General features: G+C 38.0%; 1 protein-coding gene across 1 annotated transcript in view; it reads right to left on the bottom strand.

Annotated features, from left to right (window-relative positions):
• The window catches only part of GRIK1 (glutamate ionotropic receptor kainate type subunit 1), a 123,915-nt gene that overhangs the window by 25,394 nt on the left and 71,414 nt on the right, over positions 1–27,107 (bottom strand). The window contains exons 9-12 of the mRNA XM_087417866.1: positions 16,122–16,229; positions 8,223–8,336; positions 6,263–6,466; positions 5,387–5,610 (exon numbers count right to left, since the gene is read on the bottom strand). Of these exons, the coding sequence (XP_087273992.1) occupies positions 5,387–5,610; positions 6,263–6,466; positions 8,223–8,336; positions 16,122–16,229 (650 nt within the window). The remainder of the gene's footprint in view (positions 1–5,386; positions 5,611–6,262; positions 6,467–8,222; positions 8,337–16,121; positions 16,230–27,107) is intronic.

Below are 27,107 nucleotides of genomic sequence, written 5' to 3'. Positions count from 1 at the left end.
AGCCATGACTGCTACACAAGCTTGCTATATAACAACTACAATGTCAAGATACTGTGTTGATAGATGCTGTGGGAGAAACAAAGAGGGGTGACTTGCCTTCAAGGGGCATCTATGGATAGACAATTAAAAAAAGTACGTGGTTTAGCGATTTCATAATGCATCAAAGGAGCTGCAAGGCTGAAAAAATTAGTGAACCTAAAGAAGGTCTGGATTTGGGATAGATTCAATTTTTTTTAGGATAGTATATGGAAACAAAAAAAATCACAATTCTTATATGAAGAGACAAAGTTTAAACTTAGAAGTATCCTGGCCCAGGCATAAGGGTCCACTAGTGGTAACTCCATTGCATGTCTCACCGGAGAGATTTAGGTTCATAATTCCCTCTTCATTGTTTTAATTTGATTTTTCCCAGAATGATAGACTGTAGTCACTTGATCGCCAATCTTAGTTAGTTAGGAAGTCGACCTTGAATGAGTCACTCAACCTACCTGGCGTAAGTTTTCTTATTTGTAAAGAAGAGGGAATCCAGATATCTCTGGGATGTGTTAGAATAAAAATCTGGGGAACTGAATAGATTTTTGGCTCTTTATTTTCTAAACATATGTCTGACTTCTGTAGCCCAAGGAGGTCCCTGCTCTGTGGTTATTTTTTAGGGCTATCCTGCCAGGGGGCACCTATTTTTCCAAAGAGACATTAGCAGATGCTCTTCAAAGTGTTCCGGAAATGATTTAAAATGCAGTAGTTCTTAGCACTGGAAGCTTTGCCATTTGCCATTAGGTCCTTTTAATGCAAGTAGGAGTGTTAGAGTAATGTTAAAACACCAGAAAGCCAATGAGAACATATGGAAGGTTCTCCAGCCATAAGGTTTCAGCAGTAAACAATAGCAGCTTGCTGACACATTGGGGAAAACTGGGATTAAGGTGAATACATTATCTATAGCAAAAGCAGGGCACACTGTGAATCATGCACAAGAAAATGGGCAGACAGTTCCTCTTAATGAAAAACCATTCTCTAAACCCCTGGACACATTCTAGTATGGTACAGTGTCTCCTCATCAAGTCTTAGGGGGATTGGGATAACAGCCTTGTAGTTTATCCGACAATAATGGTACCCAACTCATTACTGCACCTTCTCCACAGCTGCAGGGCACACAGCACAGGTTCCTGTAAAGCTTATGAATAAAGCTTTCATTGACAATGCCATGCCAATACATTTTAATTACTGTTTCAACAATGTAATTAAGTTTTGAATTTATACACTCTTATAACCATAGTAGTTTGCTGAGCTGAAGAAATGATTACCAATATTAATGAACCTAGTAATTGAAGCAGTATGCAGAATAAAGATGCCATTACTTAAACAATATCATTGCCACTTGTACAATAATTTAAAAATATTAATTGCAATAAAGTAGGAGGCTTATGCATCCAAAAGAGTGAGTTTTTCTAAACAGATCATAAAACCTGGCAATCACTAGCCTCCTGATATTCTGGCAATTCTCCCCCATATACACTCTGATCAATGAGTTCATCACTGAATGCTGTTTGTTGGAATGATGTTTTTAACTTGGTCTTGTTTTAGTATTTCATACTTTGCAGTTTTAAGTGAACAATTAATCTAATTTTCTATAGCAAAAAGGAAAACTGACTAAACAGCAATGTGATTCTGCCTGCTCTGCAGAGGTAGTCTAGGTTCTTTCTTTCCGGGATTCTGAGTGACTTGGGGAGCATGTGAACAGAGGAATATTGAATGGTGATAGGATGCTGTGTGGTAAGACACTGGCTTTTCATAATGCAGTAGACCTACCTGTTGCCTGAATGTAGATATTTCAGCTTGAAATTCCTAACGCCTGCTTAAAGACAGCCAGTGTGACAGAGTCAGCATCAGGAAGTCTGGAGGAAAGATTAATATACGACCTGTACCAATGCTATTCTGAAGTGGCTATCCCCAGTTGATACTGATCTTTAGTAAAATGACAGAGAAAGGGAAAAATGTGCTTAGAATTGGTATCAAAACTTGCGTATGAAAGAGTAGCACTATGTTGAAATACAAAGGTTCATTTGAGGCTTATATTTATATATACTAGGCTTTTACTTGAATGGAAGATAGAAAATGGTCCTCATACTAAAGATCTCTAAGGGACTCTTCATGGCTGAGAATGGATATTGGGCTGCATCGAGGAGTGGGAGATCCGTTCATCTTTCAAACGAGAAAGCTCTATTTGAACTTGTAATATAACTGTTGGTTTTTTATTGTAACCTTTAAGTTACAGTCAAATATTTTCTTGATTTTTTTTTTTTTGCCAAATGCCAACTTAAAAAAGGTTCATTTTTAAGAAGATAAACATAAATCATAAAATGTAAGCAGATATTATATCTGGATATTTGGTCTATTTAAATTGTGTGTTCATGATGGACATAATTCCTTGGGGTTAAATATTTTTCAAAAAATAATTCAAAAAATGTCGACTACAAAACAAAAACACTGACATGCACATTTATAACAAGTCATAGTAATTGAAATGTTCATATAGTTTTCCTTAGTTTGTCTCATTGATATTTAACTTTATAAATTCAATTCAGTTTAGCCAATGATTTTTAAGCATGTTTATAGTGAGTGCATTCGCCTAAATGCAGTGATGGGTTTTATTTTTCTTTTTCAAAAAACATAAAAGGATATACTTCAAAACACAAATTCAAAAGCCTCTCTAGAGTGAAAGATGATTATGAGGTTAACTGTTTTTCATTTCTACTTCACCAACTTTGAACGCAAACCACTGAGTGGTAGCAGAAAGCCATTTTACATCTTAGCTTATTGGTGCAGAGTGACCAAGTTCATGGCCTCAAGCTATGGGAAATAAAAGTGGATTGGCACACCTATTCAGCCAGGATTTTGTCTTTGGGAATCACCTCCAAAACATATTTAGTGGCTTTATAAAGTAGAAGCAGGAATGGATTCAAAGGTGTAGATTAGATGAATGTAGTTGAGAGTATGATCCCCATGACGAGGCACCTGTGCACGGCAGGGAGTTATCTTCTGTTTCACCACCACGCTGGTTGCAAACTTGCATTTGATGCACAACACCTCTGCTTCCCCAATCCCGGAGCAAGAGGAAAGACAATGAGAAGGGGACAACACGGAGAATAAGCTAAATAAAGAAGAGCTGGTTTATAAATGGTGCTGCAGATGAGTAGGAATATTGAGTGGATAATATTGATTGGGCGGAAGAGGCTGCTTTCTTAATAGAAATAGAATAAAGTCAGAAAGTGCAGGGTTCTGGGTCAGCAAGAATTTCTATAGGAACAGACAAACTAAGGAGGAGAAAACTATGAAATGTTACACTATTCCGACATAGTTTGATGACAAAAGTAAGGTGATTTAAAGGCACAGTCGGGTCAAGTGTAAACTTTTAACATGTGTGCCTGTGAGAACTTCTGGATGCTTCTGACATGTTTTTTCTCCCACTGGTTTTGGTTAAGTCATTGTGATAAATAATGTACTTGCTCATCAATGTTGTTTTGCCTATTCTACTCATTAGCATCACTGCCTAGACAGAGCAGGGGACTGGGGGATATGGAAACTCACTTCTTTGTTGCCCTCTGCTGCTTGGATTGCTCCACTGGCCCTTAATCACCCTACAGGTGTGGGGCCCAGAGCAGAGGAATGAACAGTAAACCAACACAAAATTTCTTATTCATGGTTATAGAGTACATCACCTTAGGGTAGTCATTTATTAAATGGCCACTCTAAAGCAGTATTAATTTCACTTTGGAGCCAGTAATGAGAAAGGTACCTCCAAAAGTAAGAGACTTATCTTTTAAAATTTGATATCCAAAGCAGTATCTTCTTTAATTATTTAGAGCGTGATTTCTCAACCTTGGCACTATCAACATTTTGGGGTCACTCTTTGTTGTGGGGGCTGTCCTACACACTGGAGGATGTTTAGTGGCATCCCTAGACTCTACCCACTAGATTTCAGTAGCATCGTCCACCCGCAGTTGTGATGACCAAAAAATGTTTCCAGAACATCGCCAAATGTTCCCTGGGGGACAAAATCTCTCCTAGTTGAGAACCACTGATTTAGAGTATTAAAGTATCAAAGGATAATATCACTGTACATACTGTCAATGTATTATTTTCTGAGGTAAGACAAATGGAGAGAGAGCTTTGGTCATCATATACAAGTAGTTTAACAGCTGGTCAAAATTTGGAAAACAGTCTGGGATTTGGTAACGGTACACTTTATAAGGTATAGAAAACTTGAAAATATTCATTTCATATTGAATGTATAAAGACCCACGTGTGAAAGCACGCATTTATTCAGCCTGACTGTGTCTGCCCTATGGATCTTTAAGACCTTTCCAGCCTGGGTAATTTTCCCCAACTTTCTTTATAATTATGCCAGGGAAAGAGTTACCTGGCATTAATCAAAACCAGACAGTGGACAACGACAAAGAGCTAGCATGAAGAAATATTTCTCTTAGAAATTCCTGGAGGGAAAACAAAAGTTGATTAGGGAAAAAGTTCACTAAGTTTTGTTGGAAAGTGAAAAAGACTGAAAATGAGTAGGGGACATACAAAAGCAATTATTTTGTTACATCGTTTATCTAGGGATATCAAACGTTTAAGCCAACAGAAAGATAAAATAGCTGTGTTTCAAATTCAGCATCAAAAGTATTTAGAAAATATGATCTACTGAAAGGAATAAAAATCCTTTGAAGAATTGTGTAGAGCAGAATGGTTAAATATAGAGTTACCTCAGAAAATAAAACCTAGACTGAATCATCAGTGACAGCACCAAGATTTCATGCCTTCGGACTCTATCTGTAAGTAATCTTTCCTTTCATAGTTATTTCTAGAATTCTCTTAACTGTCTAGTGTTTTTAAAAATAACTTTTGTAAAATTTTCTTTATTTCTGAGGATTTCACAATGTTGTTTTATTCCAGTGTTTCTTATCTGCTACAATAATTGCTAGCTAACTTACTTCTGTTTGGCTTAACCAAATATTCCGGGGGTCAAACATCTGGACACCACATACTCTTCCTGTTGAACCGTTTTAGATTTATTAGCTGAGCCATTGCTTTTGCTGTAATATAATTCAAGGAAAATGGGTAAATAACCATTTTATGCTGCTTGAAATACTGATAAAATTAAATTAGCATAAAAATTATCTTCCTATTGTCTTTTAAAAATACCTTTATAAGTAATTAGAAGATATTCTTTTACAGAGTGGCTTCTATGAGGGAGAAATTGACGGAGAGAACAGCAGGCAAAAGTAAAAAAAACACTTTAAAGTTCTTAATCTGTGTCTACCTCTAGAACACACAGGTCAACCTGAGACTGACCTAGAGCTGCTGTTGTAAGGTCAATAGTTCTTGAACTTACCTTGCAATCACAAAGAGTACACAACTGACTCCCAAGCAGGCTAAGAGCACATACATCCAAATGTCGGGAGACAGGGGGTTGAGGAAGGAGAAGACTCCTGGATTGGTACCATTGGGCTTCCGGTAAAGAATGCTGATCCCCAGGGTCATGAAGGGCTTGGAGAAGTCGATGACTTTCTCCCGCACGTAGGTGATGGTAAGAGGAGCCACTGCCAGGTCAGCCCTCTGCAAAAGCAAGTTTGAAATCTTTGTCTTATTTGTCTAGCTCCTTGGCAAATGTCTGGACTTTTCCTAGGTACTCCTGATCCCTATTCTCAACTCCAAATGTTTCTCACCCAAGAAGCTTCTGTGATGATTGGCTCTAATATAAAAACAGTTGCTTTACACAGTTATGTTTATAAAATAGTATTTATTAGCAAAGAGAAACCAGAAAGTATGAAATACGCACAGACAAACAGACATACACATTCTGGAACTAAATGGAGAAAAAAACTGAAGAAGGATGTCTTTTAAAAGAGCATATGAGAAAAGCAAGGAATGAGCAACTTGATCATAAAATTAGTTGACAAGATGAAATTTTGCTCTGAGCTGCGAACTTGAGAATTCTTTATCTAATTTAAGAATCACTCAGGTCTATTCTTCAGTATGAAGAATCAACTTATAAATTTTTATCCTCAATTTTTATCCTTACTTGCCCTTCCAAGTAAGCAAACTCCATTTCTAGGTTGTTTTCGCCGACTTTTTAAACCATTTTCATGATTCAAAGAGTGAAACATTTCTTCTGACTCTGACTCAACTATTCTTTCCTCTTTTACTTCGTCTTATTATGCATTTTTTCAGACATTTAAGACCCATATTTAGATGTATTTTTGCTTACATGATCTATAAGTTCTTTGACCATTCCATTCCACTCTCCTTTGTCATTCTGGGCTCCATATTTGCCATCGGGGACAAGTTTAACATCGTAAATGAAACCCAGGATATTTGACAATTCCTTCAACAGATCCAGGCAATATCCTTCAAATCTGTCATTTCCGTAGAGGGGCTTATCAGATTTCCTGTACATCACATAGGGTTCTTCCTATATGAAACAAACCAAATATGAAAACCCTGTTATAATGGAAGGCAGAATCTACTTACACAAGATCCATCAACAGCCAAAGATATAAAGTATTTGAAAATGATTTTTAAGATTTGAGTGTACCGAAGTCAGTCACTCACCCTCCTGCCTTTGCTAAACTCATCCTCTCTATGCCCTCTGCAAATACAGAGTACTTCATGTATTACTTTCTGTCCCTCTTCTCACTTTGAATGAGAGTTTTTTCCTCCACTGCTGAGGCAGGGCTGGGAATGAATGGTGTGATAGAGACACAGTCGTGTTTAAACTTTAAGTCTGGCAGAGAAGGCAATGGGGGACCAGATGTCTGGATGCCTGGTCTCCAGCTGTGCCTATGCCCAACCTTCCTTTGCATGACCCGTCCTCCCCTCTGGCTTTTTTCTAAGAACCTCACCTACTCACAAATCGGAAATCTAAGTCAGCAAATATATCCTCTTATTCTTCAAACTTCCTAGCTACTGAGTATTCTCATTTCCTCGTCTCTCAGCTAAATGCCACCTCAATTTCACTCTTCACTTATTATCTACCTATTTTGGTAGGTTTCCTTTAGGGTATCTTATTCAAAGACCATTTCTATGTCTTCTTTATCATAAATTCCATTTTCTTGTTTGAATGCAACTCAAATCTCACATCTGGTAATTCTTTGCTTATACGCTTACATGATAAGTCCCCTATCCTATGAATAATTTCCTTACTACCATGTATCTATAATGTTATTAATTCTCATTTGACTAAATAAAAATTTATTTTATAAAATTATAGCAGTTACTATATTACTGATGTCTTTTTTGTTTAGGCTTGTCCTCAAACTGATAGAAATAGAAAACTCTATATCTCCATGAGATAGTTGCAGAGAAAGTAGTCACCAGAAACACAAAACAGTTTTTATTTTGGATGAACAATTCTTAGAAGTTAATAGTTTCAGAAATAAATTGGTCTGACATTATGGACTGAACGAAATAAAGAAAGAATGAATGTCTGGAAGTGAAGATGCTAGAGGTGGCCACTCTTGCCTTTTATCCCTTGGGTTAAGGTGGGGAAAGGGAGAATGAACAACCTGTGGGTGTACAGTGTCTGGATGGGTGTATGATCAGGGTTCCACAGGAAGTAAGAGGTTCCCTTACCTAGGTTTTTGAAAACCAGTTAACCAGTTAATAAAGAGGCTACTTATACAGAGGAGTGAGCAGGCCAAAGGGAGTCAACAGGGATGAAGGTGAGAGTGGGAGAGGCATGTAGACACCCAGGGACCAACATAATCAGGAAGGTGGTACCACCAGGGCTGAGGCAGGGAGGGAGGAGAGAGTGCTTTCGGAATCTAGTGCACCTGGAGTCCTGAAGCAGGGTCATTGACAGAATAAGAGCTGTGGTTGTGAAGGATGGAAGTTCTGACAAAACCACGGAGGCAGAGGAAAAAATTTTCTTACTTCTCTTCCCCCACTTCTCTGTTATCTTGCCAGAGTTTCCCCTTCGTTGAAACCAACCAGCAGCCAGAGAGCAAGAGAGATCAACTGGGTGAGGCTGGAGAGCAAGGAGGAGAGAACTGAGAATGGATTGGTGGTAGGAGATCTTCAGAACAATGTTGGAAGCTTATAATTCAATCCAATGACAGGTATATACAAATATATGCTTTCAGTGTCCCAATTAAAACTAGATGAGGAATCCTTCAAGGTCTAGTGTAGAGTCTGGACAAGACGCTCTGAATTCCACGCCATCAACTTACCAGAATGGTGGTGACGATGAGCGTTCGGTTGGCCAGTGAATCGGTGATGTTGTTGGACCTGTCTTTGTTGCCATCCGTCATGTTAAGTCCACTATTGGAGTTCCAAATCCCAATCTACATAGAACACAGTACATCAGAGGCTGCTGGCTGTCATTTTCAGCATTTACACTACAGAGAGGCCCCTTTTGCGCCAGGAATGGACACAAAAGCTCATTGTCTGGGAAGAGGACACCGGGACATCACAGTAGAAGCTACTAACTGTGGGAAAATGAAACAATGGACGAATGAGTGTGTAAATGGAACAGGGAAAACTTGTGCTATTTGGGGTGGCGTGGGGGGAGATCTTTTTCTTTATGATTTTTCTTTCAATATGTATTTGTTGAGCATCTACTTACATGTCAGGCTCTGTTCTAGGCACTGGAAGACATAACAACGAAGAAACAGACAAAAATTTCTGCTCTTGTTGAGCCTGCATTCTGTTGATACAAACTTTACGTTGCCAAAGAGGTATCATCAGTACCTTTAAATTTATAAGGAATGGGATAAAAGGAGCAGGGTGGATGATAGAGAGACTGGGCATGTAAAAGAAAAAAGATAAACTGATGAAAAGGTGTGGATGAGCAATAGATAAGTTCTGAGCCTGTCTTCATTGAGGAGCCAATGCTGGATGGGGATGCCTCTTGTGAATTCTGGTTGGAATCTGTTTATACCTCTATTCTGGTCTTATCTTCTGTTATTCATCTGTTTATCTGTCTTGTCTGTCCACTTGACTGTGAACTCCTTCCGTGAGGGAGGGTATTCACTTTTATTGCTTATTGATCTTTATATCACAGAACACCTATGGTGATTGGCAGTCAGTGAAACTCAGTGCTCTTCTAAAAAATTATGACCCACAGTCTTCTCCAGTGGCCAAGTCACTTCTGGTTATTAGGTCCTATAGAAGTATATTGATTTGTTTAGTCTCTAGAGGAACCCAGGAGAACAGCCTCACGGAATTGAGCTATTTATCTGAAGTCTTCTGGAGACATATACTGCCAGGCTAATGAGACAGAAGGCAGATATGCTTCAGGGCTAGGCAAATCTAATTGCCCTGTGACCTTGGACAAGATGCTAACCTTTCTGAGCTTTGGGTCTCTAACTGTAGAGTATGCTGTAGGGATATTGAGAAGATCAAATGAGAATATGCATGTGAAAGTGTTGGTATATATTAAGAGCTACACAAATGTCAATAATAAAGGACATCCAAATGACTGCCCCAGTAGTTTCCTCAAGCTTGCACTGTTGTGAAAGAACTTGGAATCATTAGTGAAATTTTTTTTTTTTTGATTTAGAAGCAGATAAAGTAAAAGAGCTATGAAAAACAGGGGCAGTTTAGGAACACTAACACTTGGACAGACTTTAGAAGGACAGCGTGGACCTATGCTTGATCCCTAAATACATTCCCCCAGTGGAAGGACATTTGACTAGCTGGACAGAGTACGAGCTTTACAGACAAGACTTTTGTCCAGATCCCAGCTTTGCAATTTACCAGGAGTGTGAGCTTGGGCAAGTTAATTAACCCTGCTGTGCCTCAATTTCCTCACTAGCAAAGGGGAGATAACAGGGCTTTTCTGATGATTAAATAAAATATTACCTGTGGGAATGTCAGACCTCTTCTTTCCTTTTCTAATTCTTTACTTTGATTTACCTCTAAATACTGCACCTGAAAATTCATTTAGCTTTGTAAATATCCTTTTTAGAAACGTAAATTCTTTGAAGTTTCAAGGACTATCACACATTTACACATCAATGTGTACTGTTTCAATTTCACTGTGTTCTTTCTATACTTAATTAGGGTTAGTTGATTGGCAAAATAAGGAGACAGGTCTAGGTAAATGGGGGCTTGGGGGTAGTTTTTGCATTTGAATGTATTTTGATCATGTCTGTAAAGAGGTTACCAGAAGTAGGATTATGATGTAGGAGAGCACCTGTAATAACCATTCAGTCTTTCCAGGATCAAAAGTGATGCCTATCACACAGAGTGCACACAGTGTCTGATAGTTAAGAATCTTCCATTTTCTTTGGCTGGCTTTAAACCCAGAAAAGGGGGACAACTTTTTCTTCTCTCTCTTCTCAACCTCCATCCCTTCATCCACTTTTTTTTTTTTATAATTTTATTTATTTATTTTTTCCCCCAAAGCCCCAATAGATAGTTGTATGTCATAGCTGCACATCCTTCTAGTTGCTGTATGTGGGACGAGGCCTCAGCATGGCCTGAGAAGCGGTGCGTCAGTGCGCGCCCGGACCTGAACCCGGGCCGCCAGCAGCGGAGCGCGTGCACTTAACCGCTAAGCCACAGGCCGGCCCCTTTCATCCACTTTTTTGAGGCAGAGACTCCTGCTTCTAGGAAACATAACTCAGGCTAAACACACCTGGAATCTATTGGTTTTCATTCAAAGCTATGCTTTAGGTTGTGAATAATTGACTTCTAACTTGACGAAGACCGTGTATAAATTGGTCCCTTGCTGTACTTCTAATTAAACCTTGACTTAGGCACTGGGGACAATGGAACCTAATTTTTAATTAAGTATTGAAAGATGGAGAAAATAACTGTGTTTGTAGCCAATTTGTTAAGTAATGAAATGTGTCCTCTTTAACTCTTATTTCTATTAATGTCAAGTGTATGTTTAAAGGAACTATATAATATTTGAAAATGGCAGCCTTGAATGGCCACACAATATCATTCTCTTTTAAAAAACAAACTTGAAATTTTAGACAAATACGTCCCATAGCTTAATGTCTGGCTTTTTATTTCTCTCCCTGGCCCCACTAAAAGTGCAGAAGGTCAGATATCATTGCTGCTCCATTTCTAATCAACTGAGTCCCAGAGTCCCATTCGGTGCAAACTTTCCTCCATAAAATGAGAACAAGGAGAATATTTTTTTCCTGCTATCTGTATAACAGAAATTTCTTCAAATCTAGGCTAAAAGAGTATGAAAAGAGTCCAGGTCAGGCTATTCCTGGAAAGTAGACAGTATATATATGCAGTTTGAATGACCTCAGCTTTCTGTTTTCAAAGCTTTTATTTTTTATGAGGAAGATCAGCCCTGAGCTAACATCTGTTGCCAATCCTCCTCTTTTTGCTGAGGAAGATTGGCCCTGGGCTAACATCCATGCCCACCTTCCTCTACTTTATATGGGACACCACCACAGCATGGCTTGATAAGTGGTGTGTCAGTCCGCACCAGGGATCGGAACCCGCGAACTTAACAACTATGCCACACGGCCAGCCCATTTTCAAATCTTTTTATAAGCAAAACAGAAGAGTGTGTGTGTGTGTGTGTGTGTGTGTGTGTGCGCGCGCGCATGTTTTAGACCTAACTAGTCAACTGGCTTTACCTGTTCATTGAAGTAAATGAACACATCAGCAAATGCATGTCTCTTTCTGAAGAAGCAAGATCTCATGAGTCATGTGTGTCGGAGAGAGGGATACAGTTAACCAGATGTCTAGATATTTAGCATTTCAGCCCTGTTCTCTGACCTTGCAGGAGTGCCTCCAGGAAGCAGAATCTCAATTTTCAAACTGTATAGCAAAAGCAGACAGCAGTAATTTACCAGTGAGAAATAGAGGACGGTGGATCAAGTATTTGTGGGGAGGAACACTCAAAAGCTGAATTGTCTGGTCCTGCCTTCTTTCACTTCGTAAACGAGCATGTGGGAGCAGCTGTTTATTATCTAGGACAACTGAGGGAAGCATTTGAAAATGAGTGGCCAAAAGACGTTAAGTGAACTTTTTAAAAAAAGTGATGCAACAAAAGAGAGTTCAGAGAATGACTAGTATCTATCTTCTAAATCTAGAGAGTAATTCTCATAAGACAAAATCCAAAATTGCTGAGTGAAATATGAACTATTTAGGAAATAGAATAAAAGGCGTAACTGTTTCTTGTTTATAAACCTTATGAACCCGGATTTTAGTGATGGGCTTTGTAAAGATTGCTATATCCTTCTCTTGGAAAGAATTTCAGGTGCATTGTTCTATACTAAAAAAGGTCAGAGAGAGGAGAGCTTTTGGAATTTGAATGCAATGAGAGTGAATCCTTCTCTTTTAAGATGGAGTCTTGTTGGGAAAAGACAATGTGTTTGTTGGGTCTGAATATGTCTCATGGGCTAGCACTCAGGTTACTGTAAATTGTTGATGAGTAGTCAGAACACAAAACAGCACACCACGGTATATACGACTGACAGCGTGGGCAATGGTGGGTCAGCGGGAGGGAAGAGGCACAAAGGCATGGAGGAAGGAGGAAAACCAAGAAGTGCATCCTTTGGAAGTAGGAGTGATTATTGCAGTTTAGTGACAAAGGACATTCCCCTCCCTTGTGTATGATTTCAGAGCTTGGATTCCATTCCCTAGGATATTTGGTTTGAATTAATTCAGCATTGCATAAAGTGCCTGGAGTCTCAAGCTGGATTAGTATAATAAACTTCTTTCTGGGTAACAGTTAGGTTCATCTATTTATTAGCAGTGAGGAAAGGGGATTGCCTTCTATGTGCCTTTGATAACCCGAATCACTGAAAATTAAAGGAAGGTTATTAAACCTGCATTTTTTTAACTTAAAAGGAGGACATTTTTTAGTTCATCTACTGAGAACTACCAAGAGAGGAGACAAGCTTTTGAGAAACTGTTTACACTTTCTGTGACTTAACTGATAATTCAAAAGATGAGAGTGAACCTGACAAATCTGTTCAAGCTGAACAATCTGAAGTAAGTCAAGGTCCAATCGTCAATCAATAGATATTTTAGCAAGTAGTCTTAGAGAGAGAGAGAATGACTGATAATGTTTGCATATCACTGGAACATATTTCCCTGATCCAAATGTTTTTAATGTCTAACATTTCCTTATATAATAAATCTGTGCACATTCATTGACAACATGATACTGTACAATAAACTATGAAATAGTGGGTGTTATAATTTACAAGATAATCTCATTTCCCTTCCAAAGTCTCTAATGTTTTTGTCCTTTGGAAACTGTGGTTCTAAAACAAACTGCAAGACAATGTGCACTGACAAAGATACAAGGCAAAACAAAGATAGCTCATACGAAAAGGGAATTTCGGAAAATGGCTCATATTTTGTAGTGGTGACACTGAAGGAGACGTCCTAGGCCTCTGAGCCTTAGCCTATCTGATTAGACTGATGGATCAAATCTATTGTTGTTTTCATGCCCCTTAGCGAAAAATACTTAGTGATTTGAGAAAGAATATAAATGGACCAGTGTCTGTTTCTGTTGCAGTTAACTGCTTTCAGATCTAACAGGGACTAATGCTGCCCGGGAGAAACAAAAATAATCTGGGGAGAAATATTTAATCCATCATTATTTAATCCATCTTAAGCCTGTTTTCAATTCATGAGTAATGTTAAGAAACAATGTATTCAATCACCCCCGTTATCCCTTTACATGGAATATCGCCTCTAAACTGCAATTGGAGATCTACTGCTCTTGCAAAACTGGAAGGATGCAGGGTTTTCCTTTGACATTGCCCACCCCACCCCCAGATTTCCTGCAGTTTTTGTCTGTGTACAAACCTTCTTCCACACTTTGTATAAATGTTTAGACACCTCGCCAGCAGCCTTGGTTTTCAGAGGGAAAAATAAAAATAGCACTTAATTAAAATGGAGCATGGAACCCAAAAGGTATCATGGTGTGTGATGCTCAGAGTGTTACATTCCCCACCCATTGTTTGGCATCTTGCATTGTAATTCAACATAAAGGCTGAGAATAGGTACAGTAAAGAGATGAGCCAAGTACTTTGGTGCCACAGAAGTTACTTCAACTTGTTGCTATGACTTGATTTTCACTTTTTCTTTCACATACCAAAAAAATGACTTAAAGTTCTTTTGAATATGCATAGCTATGCTGCAGATAAAGAGTCTTTATCATTCCTTACGAAGACCTGTTCAAGGCATTCACAACCAAAATCAATCAATCAATCTATACACACATGCATACACAACACACACACACACACATACACACACTATTCCTAAGTGAAAAGAAAGCATACTTGACTTTTTCTTTGATTATAGGCTTGAGTGAAATTGAGAAAATGGGCTTTTTCTAACAATTTTCCCTGTGGACCCCAGCAGAGGCTGACATGAAAAGATTGGGTATTTCCTCCCTTGGCTCCTGAGAGAGATGGGTTGGCTTCCCCCATTGCCTTAAGGCCCAATCAGCCTTCTCAGGAATTGAGGCCCAATCACCTGAAGAAAGAAAAGTTATTGCAAACAATGAAGAGATAAGAAACAAATTGAGAAAACATTTTCATCTAATTCTATTTTGACTTTGATGGAAAAACACCAATAGAGTGTGCATAATATTGCAGTGTATAAATAGCTGTGAAAGTGGAACAATAGCTTCATCTATTTCATCACCCATCTGAGCCAAAAAGATGTTTTCTTAACAGCTTTTCTCCCTCCTTCAGTTCTGTACACGGAAAGGAGTGGAGAGAGAGAGAGAGGCATGCATACAGAAGCAGACGTTTTCTTTAAAAAGAAAAAAACATTATAGGCTTTTAGTCCATAATAAGTATAATTTTCTTTTCTTTTGTTCCCTCCAGCCCAAATCCCACATCCTGTTATGGAGACTAGGTGGATGCCTTGCACTCTATCAGAGCATGTTCAACTAACAGACAAGCAAATCAGAGTGAAGAAGCCTCAGAGAGAGACAGAGAGAGAGAAAGGAAGAGAGGAGGGGAAAATGGAGGGCACTTTTGAAATGGGAAATCCGCATGTATAATGTGTACTCTCAAAGCTGCAAACTAATTATTCTCCTCAAACATTTCAACACCGGTGGTCACCTTCTATTACATTCAGCCTAATTAATCTTTGTTTGTTTTGATTAAGCTGTTTGGGGGAGGAACACAGTTAGGACCTAAAAAAAAAATGTATCTCAGTTAACAAAAGCAACAAAACAGAAATGGAAACCTTATCTCATTTTAAAAATCAGCCCCAATATTTCAATTAAGTAGGTAACTGATTGTTCCCAAAGCCACTCTTTTACATTAAGCATACCTTCTCGTCCACTACAGTGAAAAAAACTAGGAATAGAATTCTGATGTTCAGGTGATTGTTTGGGGGTTTCAAAATTTTTTTCTTTAAGGTTCTGAAGGGCAAAATCTTCGCACTGTAAGTGTGAATTAATTCCAACGTATAGTTGTGAATACTAAAATTAGTATAATAAAATACACTGAGGAGACAAATTCATTTATTATTATTATTTAACTAAATAGTTTACCTTTGTATTGGTATCCATAGTAACTAAAATGGACCCTTAAATTTTGAGAGACTGAGAATTACAACTAAAATAATTCTAAACTCAGAACCCAACATTAAAATACATTTTTGGGCATATCTTCTCCTAAAATTAAGCCTGAAAAGTTAGTTTGCTCCAGTAAGCCTTTTCTATCCTATTTTATTCTGTCCCTCTGTCACCAATCTCAAAATGGAGTACAATTAAAACTCATTTTTAAGTGACCCTTGGATGGCATTCCACAAATAAATCATTGGCAGCTTTTGATTTTCCAAGGCTAAACTCAATTCCTCAAAACATTTGAGAAATTTGGCTAATGACACCCACCCATATATAGGGTTATATATGTGTAATAATATAATCATTCTTGCTATATAAACCAAGCATTATACATGTTCATTTATTTTCATTTTTGTTCACATTCTTGTGATTTAAGAATGTAGCACATCAACATCTATCTGCAGATCAGGAGGACAGATCTAGAAAACGACATAAATGAACATATTGAGAGAATCATTTTACTATTCTCTTACTTGTATGTACAATTAAAATGCTTGAGCAGTGCTCTTTATTTTATTTTTATTTTATAATTTATTATCAAGGAGGTTACCTTTTCAGTTCCTTCCTCTTTGAGACTAATTATGTCCAGATCAAAATCCTTCCTCAAGCCATCGGTTTTATTGAAGATGATACGCCCAGTCAAGCCATCCCACCGAGCCTATGGGCAAAAGGAATGTAGCATTACTGTTTAACACATCATAATCGTAACATCATCAAAATTCTAATACCTCAAATTCATCACAGGATCCAATTATTCGGTTTCAATACTGTGTTATAAACCACTGCATTGGTTCAGTAACTCAATAGCAGAATACTAAACTGTTTTACTAGCACTCATTTATTTTGTCAGTTCTAACATCTTAACATCAGTCAAATCTGTAATAGTGGCGATCTAAATGGGCAGTATGGAAAGAATGACTGTGAAGTAGTCTGCACATGGAGTAAACAAAGTCTGGGAAGTCACAACATTCTGCTTCCCAAGGTCAATCCAAATCCCTTTCAAGGTACTGCCCAGGGGAAGTACCCCCTGCTGCCATCATTTTTTCTCTGAGAAAAGGACATACTCCATTGATGTATGATAGAATTTTTAGGATGTTTGTAAGTTAGAGCTTCCAATATCATTTGGGCATTATATTAGTATTCTGCAGCTGCTGTAGCAAATTATCACAAACTTGGTGGCCAAGAGAAATTTATTCTCTCACAGTCCTGGAGGCCAGAAGCAGAAGTCCAAAATCAGTATCACTGGGCAAAATCAAATTGTCCGTAGGGCCATGCTCCCTCTGGAGGCTCAAGGGAGACTCCATTCCCTGCCTCTTCCTGCTTCTGGTGGCTGCCAGCAATCCTTGGCTTGTGGCTGCCTCACCCTAGTCTCTGCCTCTGTGGTCATATTGACTTCTCCTCTTCTTCTGTGTAATCCTCCACTACTTTTCTCTTATAGGACATTTGTTATTGCACTTAGGGCCCACACAGATAATCCGGGATAATCTCACCATCTCAAAAATCCTTCATTTAATCATATATGCAAAGTCTTTTTTTTTGCCATATAAGGTAACATTTGCAGGTTCCAGGGATTAGGATGTGAGTATCTTTTGGGGGAGCCACTATTCAGACTAGCACATATATCAATATCATTTTAGGAACTAAAAATTGCAGTAGTCTCCCCTTCACCGAACTCACACTGGACATCTTTGGTGGTTTTATTAAATAAAAAATAGTGGCCCCACAGTCTCTTGAGCTTCAATCTTTTGGTGATTTTTGGCAACCTTGTCTAATTTGAGTTGACTTACAAATGAGGATGAAGGAGAACTCAGTCTTTTCTATACACTTAGCTGTTTTCTCTCTCCTGACTTTACCAAATTTGTTGGACATTTGTAAGATATGAGGAAGATCCTGCGAGTTATACTGTGTCTGCAGTGTGCACACCATGCACATATGTTGAATGTATTTACCCATTTGGCCAAGAGGTGGGACAAGACAGTGCACGGAGTGTGAGTTTATCACAGAGTTGGGTTTGAATCTCTGAACTATGACTTCAGGCAAATTACTTAACCTGAACCTGAGTTATCTCAGATTTCAGTGTTCGATCTACGCAAGGATTTGGTAAAATTTAAGTGGCACTTAGCACAATTCTTAACACATTGAAAGCATTTAAAATTTTAACAATGATTATTTTTACTACTACCTCTTATTTTTCTTCCCCACATTCATAACTCTAGAGTTTGGCTTTTGTTACCTCATATGTCAGGACCCACACGTGTAGTTTTTTCTGTATTTTATTTTATAAATCAACATCAAATTCATCGTCCCAAAATACAATTCTCATATTCATGCAATTTCCCCCAGCACATAAAGTACATAACGAATTTGTGCCACCTACAAATTAGTCTAAACCTTGACTTTACATTTGACGTTGTGATCATTAATTTTATGTGTCAATTTGACTGGGCCATGGAATGCTCAGATATGTGGTTAAATATTATCTCTGGGTGTGTCTGTGAGGGTGTTTCCATTTGAATCAGTAGACTGAATAAAGCAAATTGCCCTCCCCAATATGAGTGGGCATTATGCAATCCACTGAGGGCCTGAATAGAATAGAGATGCAAAGGAAGAGAAAATTCGCTCTCTCTGCCAGACTAACCGAGCTGAGACATGGGTCTTCTCCTGCCCTTGGACAGGGACTTACACCATTGCCCCTCGCGGTTCTCATCTTCTCTGTGCCAGAAACTGTCTGGGAATACAGCACCTAGCAGTTTACAGTTTAGTGGGAACAAGCACGTGAATATATTTCAATGAAGCCCCGTAAGTGTGAGGATAAAGATTTGCACACAGTAATTGAAGAAAGAAGTATGAAGAAGTGCTTATTCCAGCTACCGGGCAGGAAAGAGTCAGCAAAAGATTCCTGGAGGAAGGAATGCCTGAGTTCTCACAGGATAAGCAGTTGGCCAAGAAAAGATTCACAGACTGAGTAAAAGCATGAAATACAGAATAAATGATGTTTGCCATGGATCCATAATGCAAGGTAAAGAATGAAGAGAAATGAGCCTGGGAAGGCAAGTAGACACTTGTTCATAAAGGTGTTGTGAATCATACTAGTTTGCTTGAACTTTGCTCTGTAGGCATTTGGGAATCATTGGAGTGTTTTAAGCCTGGAAGTGTCATGGGGAGATGTGCATTTATAGGGAGATCATTTTAGCAGAATTGGGGAGGATGACTCAGAGAAGGTCAAAATTGTAAGCAAAGGATTGGTTAGCAGGTAGTTCTCATAGAACAAAACTTATGGAAACATACTCACATGCCCACATAAGAACATAGGGACAGCATAATTCCTCCATCTCCCTGTTCTAACAACTTGTACACCAAGAAATATTAATGGAACTGTTCCACAGCAGGGTGGATGGAGGTTCTTGAAAAAAGCATTGCCATTAAAGTTCTTACATAAAGAGCACACTATGATATCAACTTAATTGTCAGGAACCAACACAATTAGCCAAAACTTATTTTCTGGCTACCATTCAAATGGAGTTGATATCACAACCGAAGTACATTTTATCACTTGATGATGCTGGAAGTTAAAACAAGCTAATGTCAGGAAACAATATGTGGATAGGAAAGGCCTACAACTCTCATCTAAGCCATCAATATGGTCACACTAAATGTGGGTTGCTCAAGTGCCATAACCCATAAAAAGAAACGCTTCTTCAGATCCTAGGACTTCGTCTCCAGAGTTTATTGCCAAGGGAGCTCATAATGCCAAACGCTAGCACCAGCTTTAAAAAAGATTGCGTATTTTTTATGGTCAATGGTAGCCCCTGTGGTTATACTTACTGAGATACAAGTAATCACGTTTCTGCGCTGGGACAAAAATGTTGATATGGAACGCAAGTAGGGAGCATCCTCTTGTGTATATTTCCGTTCACCTCTTGGCATTACAATCTCCTTTTGGCAAGTCAAAGGCTGGCGTCATGGATTGATGGGGTAAATTGATGGGTTAAATGAGAGTTGTTAAATAAGCTACTGCATTAGGACTGTAGCATCTGCCTCAGAGCAGAGACAAATTTGTCTAAGACTTTGGTTCAGTGGAAATCTCTACTATGTTAGGGTTTGGACTAGTCAGTTTTCAGTTCCCTTCTTCATGCTTCCAAAAATGTGCAGTTCTAACCCTCCTCCTGATCTGTTTGGAAGGAGATAGTTATCTTCATTAAGTTCTGTAGGATTTTTCAGAAAGCTTTTTCCTAAAGACAACTTTGCCTTCATGGGGGGTCATGCTGTGAGCCAATTTGATACATTGTCCAGAGTTTATGGAGCTCTCTGAAAATGTATAGAATTGGTAGGATTTATCACTTGATCTAGCATATAGCTCATAGCAGGGTCTTAAAACCCAGTTCAGAAATCCAATTTCATTTCCTCTAAGTGTGACTATTGTGTCCCTTTGTTTGGATTCTGTTGCCTTGGTTTTATTCTTGAATTTAGTGTTCCAATCACTGGTGCAGAGTAATTCCCACTTCTCACTTTTCCTCGCTGCTCACCCAAGTGGCAAAAAAGTTCCCTTTTTTGGCTCTAACAATGCTTGCTTCCCTGTCTCAAATATCTACAAAGACTCTCTGCCTGGTTCTTTACTGAATTGAAACATCTTTTGACCTTCAAAGTCAAGTTTCCCTTATTGTCACAATTACCTGTGTCTTTCTGCTTCCTATCCCTAGATGAATATTTCTGTATATGTTCTTTGTTGGTTTTTTTTGCAAACTAATTGTTGAAAAGCATTTATCAATCACCAATGCATTATCGATTAGGCTGAATAGATAATGACTAATTCCTGGATATGATGAATAAGATTCATAAGGAATCCATTTCCTGGGACAGGGCTGAAGGACAATTTAGATAATGATATATAATTATATTAGTCATAATTACAATTTGTTTTCCTTATGGAGAAGCATTTGCACAGGGGACAATTATAGTATACACAATTGAAAACAATACTTAAACTATTGTCCTTATTTTAGGAAATAGCTTTAATTTCTACCCTGCCTTAGACCTCTTGACAACAACTGCTTAATAGCAAGTGAATCAAAGGCTGTGGCTTTTTTTCTTTTCTCTTATCAGACACATTATCTGACGACCAAGAGACAGAAATCAAGAGATAAAAGAAGAAAAACAAAAGTTTTCATTAATCTCTTATTTGTATGCTCTTTCTCAAGAAGATATTTATTGTCCAAATACAGTATGTATATTTTAATATTTTTTTACTTTTTTTAATTTTTTTTATTTTTTCCCCCAAAGCCCCAGTAGATAGTTGTATGTCATAGTTGCACATCCTTCTAGTTGTTGCATGTGGGACGCGGCCTCAGCATGGCCGGAGAAGCGGTGCGTCGGTGTGCGCCCGGGATCCGAACCTGGGCCGCCAGCAGCAGAGCACACGCACTTAACTGCTAAGCCACGGGGCCAGCCCCAGTATGTATATTTTAGCATTGAGTAAGTAAATGGCTAGCACTTAAGTCTAGACTCTTATAATAGTCAACTTTTACCTTCATTTAGTTAAAATGATTGTTTTACTCATTTTTTTTCCCTAAAGGGGACTTAAATATGTAAAAGAACATAAAGCCTCCCTTCTATAGAATTTTCCCTCACACAGCCATTCTTGTTTGCCGTAGGGAAACAATTGTTTCTTATTGAAAGACAGAGACTTCCTTTTTGAGGGTAGGAGAGAATATACTTTTCTAGTAGATATGATCTTTTAAGAACAATAGTTTCTAGCATTTCTTCATTTATGTATTAGAAACTATGCTTTCTTGTAGAAATATTGTAAATAGAAGGTTCATGGCAAACCCAAGGTTAGCTTCTTTTGGGATTGGATCAACGTGAGGGAAGGAAAACATTTTTAAATGACTGTTCTATGTGTTATTGAAACTTATCAGAACTTGAAAATAAAGGAAAAAATTAAAAAGACTGCACGGCCTTTCTTTGTCATAGTGGCCATTTTCTAGCAGGCTCACCAAGGATGGTTTGATCCTCTAGGGAGATGTATCTTAATTTTTCAATTTACTATTGTTTAGGGCCCAGACTCTGTAAAATGTAAATCTGTAAGATGTAAATGATTTCTGTCTAATAAAAAGATAACCTCAAATTATAATTTTATTGCCCTGTAGTACCTTAACCAGTTTTGACTTCCCTGGTGGCCTCTAAACTACTGTTCCTCTAGATCTCCTTGGAATGTTTTACCATCTTGCCAATTCCCTCAAAGTTAAATACATCTTTCATGCTCATTTTGAATTCTTATTAAAGTCACATTAACAACTGTTTTAAAATTGTACTTTGATTGTTCTGGAGATGGTCCTACCAAGATTCCCAAATAGACTCACCTGCCAGAGCCAACTTTATAGGTCATTTAAGCTCAGAAATGTCTTTTTTTTCCCCCTAGTCCTGGAGGAAATCCCAAGCAGTAATAGAATTTACCTTTGATGACTCTTTGTTTCTGTTATTTTTTTTCTTTCCATTTCTTTTCTTGTGATTCTATGTTCTGATTCTGATTTTTGCCCAAGTCTGTCACTTTGAAAACATCTTGGTTAACTCATAGATGGAGCCATTTTTCTTCCATAACTGGCTGCTGGGACCAGTAGATCCATGTCTGGTCTCAGACCCCTGGGCCATCTCTACCGTGCCATTTCCACTGCATAGTCAAGAGAGCACTTCATGTCTCAAAAGCTCCTGGTTTGGGCCATGACCAGGTCTAGGGACTAGTGAAAGTATTTGTGTGCTAGTCTAGTCTCAAGAACATAGTCAGGAAAGCATCCTATATATATGTGAATCTGATTTGAATGTGGCAACTAAGTTATCCTCCTTTGGAGGCAACAATGTTTGGGACTCTGGCATTTTGTTCTCATTATGTGGTGACCTGTCAGGTAGAGGAAGGTAATCTAAATCTCTGTCTGTAGGGTGAGAGATGACTAAAAGTCTGGTTGTTTAGTCTTTTTCTTTTATCTGAGCAAGATTGTCTCAGGTTCACTGGAAAGGAGAACCACCCTTTGAATTCTGTCCCTATGAGTTTTTATGTTCCATGTTTACTTTCAACTCACGGCTAAGGTTGTAGAACTGAAGCTATTACCCTCAGTGACTGCGTCTTATGTCTGGAAATGAGAAAAATTTCTTCACCTCATTGTGTAAGTGTGAAGTTTATTCCTACCTCCAGAAAATATTAATAAATTGTATTATAAAAACTTACAAATTAAAGGATCTTTTTTTTTGGTTTACATATTTGATTGCTTATATTAACATTCCCAAGATTCCGATAATATAGAGAAACTCAAGTCTTTATATAAATTTTACGTGCTACCCTTAAAAGAAATCACAGAAATTGCTAACTCAGAAGCATTTTTATGTAAAAACCCAAGTTCCTATAACCAAAGTGCATCTTTGATCACATTTAGTTGATTTAAAAAAATTGAATTAAGAAAATGGCTAAAAAACCATTGCATATTTTTCCTCTAATTTTATCAGTGTGAGTTATTGTTTAAGCACACTTTTTTTTTGACAGATTTGGTTTTTTGGTTCCTGACAAAGAGCCTAGTTAATCTGAACTTCCTAAACTTCTTATACTTGTTGACTGATTAGGTAAGCTAACATTGCTACATAATGTTTAAAATGAAGATGTAAAATTATGTATGTAATTATATTGAATTAGGATTCTGACAAAATTTTTATATCAACAGGAATTATGCTTTGTGATATATCAGTTTAAACATAATTTCCAAGTTCATTATTAGGTTTAAGACCTTAAGCTAACCTTAAATCAAGTTAATTGATGGATAATCTTTGGATATCTGGGTAGTTTCTCAATAAGAGATAATACAGACACATTGGTCACCTTATATATGTAAGTATTTCTCTCTATATATGTCTTATTATTTTTCTATGTCATGCTAATGAACATGTTTATTTTTGCTACTTTGAAAAAAGGTATTCCAAGGATGCATGTGGCTCTAGGGCGTTGTATTATGTATGTCATTTTTAAGGTAATGGGCTATATTTTTGTTTACAAAGTGAAGAGAACATACGTACCAAATTATGCAAAAGTATAGTGAAAAGAAAAGCATGTGTTTATAATATAGAAGGTTCGAGGGAACTAAATTTTGTTTGCTTTGGAGTATAATATCTGCACATGATAAGTCTGAATAAAAGCAAAGAAGTGTGTTAAAATTTTGGCAAAGTTTGCTCAGTTTGGGTGCGTTTATTAATATGATATATATATTAAGTTTGTGAATCCTTTTATGCCAAATGCTATATAAATGCTAAACTAGTGTTTTGTTTTCTCTCTTTTAAAGTGACAATTGGTCCTGGAGTATTTAGTCTGCTTTTAACAAGAAGACATACAAGTTTAGAGTTTACCTTCTACGTAATCTGCTCAGATAGCCTTTCGTTTCTGTCACCAAGTACTTTCTGCTTTATCCTCATGTTTGTCTGAAGGCTTTGCTATAAGCTATAGGCTGGAAACTGGGGCTTTGTCAAAGAATGGCAGACTCAGAGCCTCATGGAAAAATGGTGCCAGATACTTTGACTTATTTGTACTTTAAGAAATAGAGTCTCTGGTACAGACTTGGGAGCTTAAAGTGACATTATTTAGACAACTGTGACTGTACCAGACCACTGAATCAGGATTTCCAGGACTCTTTTTAGTAGGTCCAGAGCACAAGACCTTTTGACAGCAGAGTGCTGAACCGACATCCAGATGTACAAGACTTGCATAGGATTAGATGAACAGTGGAGGGAAATCTAATTGTGGTTATCTGGTTTTGAGTATTGCTGATCTAGTTCTAAATGTTCTATTAAGGGAGTGAAGACATCCTTTCTTTATCTTTAATCCTCAATGTAGTAGCCTATAAATGACACATTCTTTATACAGCACGTTATTCTCCCTGACCCCTTAGAATTCAGTAACAACTCACTAGTTTTTATGGCAATGTGATTGTTTGCACAAGATTGACAAAAATATGTCTTCTGTTTCTACCAGGATAGAGTTGGACAAATTGGTTTCATAAATAAGTCATACCAGAATTGTCATATCTGAGAACAAATATTTAATCAGATATAGCAAACCCACCATTAAAGAACAAGTGTTGTCCCTCATATATAGAAGGAAAGTCCAGAAAACTCTCTCAAGAAACTGATCTGTTATTTGTTCTGTGATTTACAGAATCCCAGACCTATAGGCAATAAGTAAGGTCATTTCCTGGCAGATCAGGAAATCTACCAGATGTTGGGCACCTCAAAGAGAGAGAAATTCACCAAAACATAGAGGTACTATAGGAATACAATGCAGATGAGTTTCTTGGATTTAGTTTCTTACTTTTGTGTGGTAGGGTGAATAATGTACCCCCCTCCCCAAGTGCCCATGTCCTAGTCCCCAGAACCTACAATGTGGCAAAAGGGACTTCGCAGATGTGATCAAGTTAAGGATCTTAAAATGGGGAGATTATACATAATTATCTGGATGGGCCCAAAATAATCACAAGGGTCTTTATAAGGGGGATCCAAGAGGAGTCAGACAGACAGAAGCAGAGGGACAGAGAGAAAGAGATTGAAGGATGCTACATTGCTGGCTTTGAAGACAGAAGGGAGGGTCCACGAGCCAGGCATTACAGGAGGCCTCTAGAAACTGGAAAAGGCAAGGGGGCTGATCTTCCTCTAGAGCCTCCAGAAGGAACCAGCCTTGCCAACACTTTGACTTTAGCCCACTGATGCCCGTGTCAGACTTCTGACCTCAGAATTATAAGAGAATAAATTTGCATTCTTTTAAACCACTGTTTGTGGTGATTTATTTAAGCAACAATAGAAAACTGATACACCTTGGAATAAAAGAGCCAATAAGAGCCACAAAAACATTTCTGGGACAAAAGAAGCTTTTGAAAATGCAATCAGAGATTCTTTTTGAAATTTCCATATGGAAGTTAATTTTCTGGCCTTAGTAGCTGCTTAAAACAGTAGCTCTGAATTTGCTGGCCATACTCCAAAGAGGCTTATGTGGTTAATTGATATCTCTTACCGTACCCTTGTAAATGAATCAGGTCCAAACATAATGACACCAGACATTCTGTAGCATGAACAATCATCAGATATTATTTATGATACAAGAGGACTGTTGAGCAAATTATCTAAAACTTGGAAATAAAACAGAAGGATGACTGCCTGTCCTTGTGAGGTCATATGGGATCATTGTTGAACAGGCCCACCCAAGGATGATTTAATTCTCTAGGGATTGTACTTTTGTTTGTTTTACTATTTTCTATTGTTTAGGGTCAAGACTATGAAATTATATGTTAACTTATAGATTTTTGTCCAGTAGAGAAGCAAATAATTCATGTCTGGTACAAAAGATAACCTCAAAGGTTATTTGTAGGACAATCATCAGTTTTGTCTCTAATTTAGCAGACCTACTTCAGTTAGCCTCTCATGGTGGACTATATAATCACTGTTCCTCTAATTCTTCTTTGATCCAGCTTTACTATCCTGCTGTTTGCGTCATTAAGGAGTTAAATGTGTTTTTGGCACATGCTTACTTTATATTTGCATGAGAGCCATGTTGGTAACTTATAAAGTTGTATATTGACAAATGCTAAGTTGTATACACGTATTATCTCATTTGATCCTTACAGCAGCCAGATAAGGAAAGAAGGATTGTCTCCATCTTAATGAAGAGGAAAGAGATCCTACAGTTAGTAAGATGCACTGGAGGGATTCAGAACCAGGTCTGCCTCATTTTCTTTCTCCTTCACTATGCTTCATTCCCATGGATAAGGTCAAGAGAAAAAACATGAAGAGGTATGGGCTCATTTCTCCCATTTTAAATCCTCACACTGGACTTTTCATGGGTCACAAGGAGAGGATGTTTTCAAGCAAAGAAAATAAAAAAGGAAAGATAAATGAAAATTTTAAAATCAGCACTAAAATCTTGACTTCCCACTAACTCAGTGGCGTGTTTGTAGTCTGAGTTGTCCAAATTGACTCAACTTGGATCTGCTGGGTTCAATTAGAAATACAAAAGCCTCTGCTCTGGCTGCCAGTATCCTACTTCTCGGTTTCTCCGCTACATCTAGCACAAAGCAGCCTCTTCTCAAAGTCACTATCACACGGCTGGAAAGTGCTGTCAACAGGAGTAAAAACATAAGAAGCCATCAGACTTTTTTGTGCAGTTCCCTCTGTTAGGGATCTGGGGCAACTGACATTTACACATAGTATTCCAATGGCCATCAGGGTTCAGAGCAAGGACAATGTCTAGAAAGTATCTGAACTCTTAGCATTATGCTAGTTTTGGTTGAAATGTCTCTAATTTTCCCACTATCTCTGCCCTTTACAGCCCTTCAGAATCCCATTCTACCTGCCACTCAGTGGATTAAATGGGTCCCAGGATGGTCCTACTTTCTAGGATTTCCATTTTGGATTTCCTTGTGTGTGGCTGTTCATTGGCTTTTTACCATAAATGTTGGTGACTTTTGCTAACTTAAAGTTTAACTGGAAGACTGTGGAGCATGTTTTAAAGTCCTTT

This window comes from Ceratotherium simum, chromosome 27 (genome assembly GCF_057802395.1).
Source record: "Ceratotherium simum simum isolate JZ-2026a chromosome 27, ASM5780239v1, whole genome shotgun sequence".
NCBI classification, from domain to species: domain Eukaryota; kingdom Metazoa; phylum Chordata; class Mammalia; order Perissodactyla; family Rhinocerotidae; genus Ceratotherium; species Ceratotherium simum.
The sequence above is the reverse complement of the archived record's forward strand: the minus strand, read 5'-3'. Positions and strand labels throughout refer to the sequence as shown.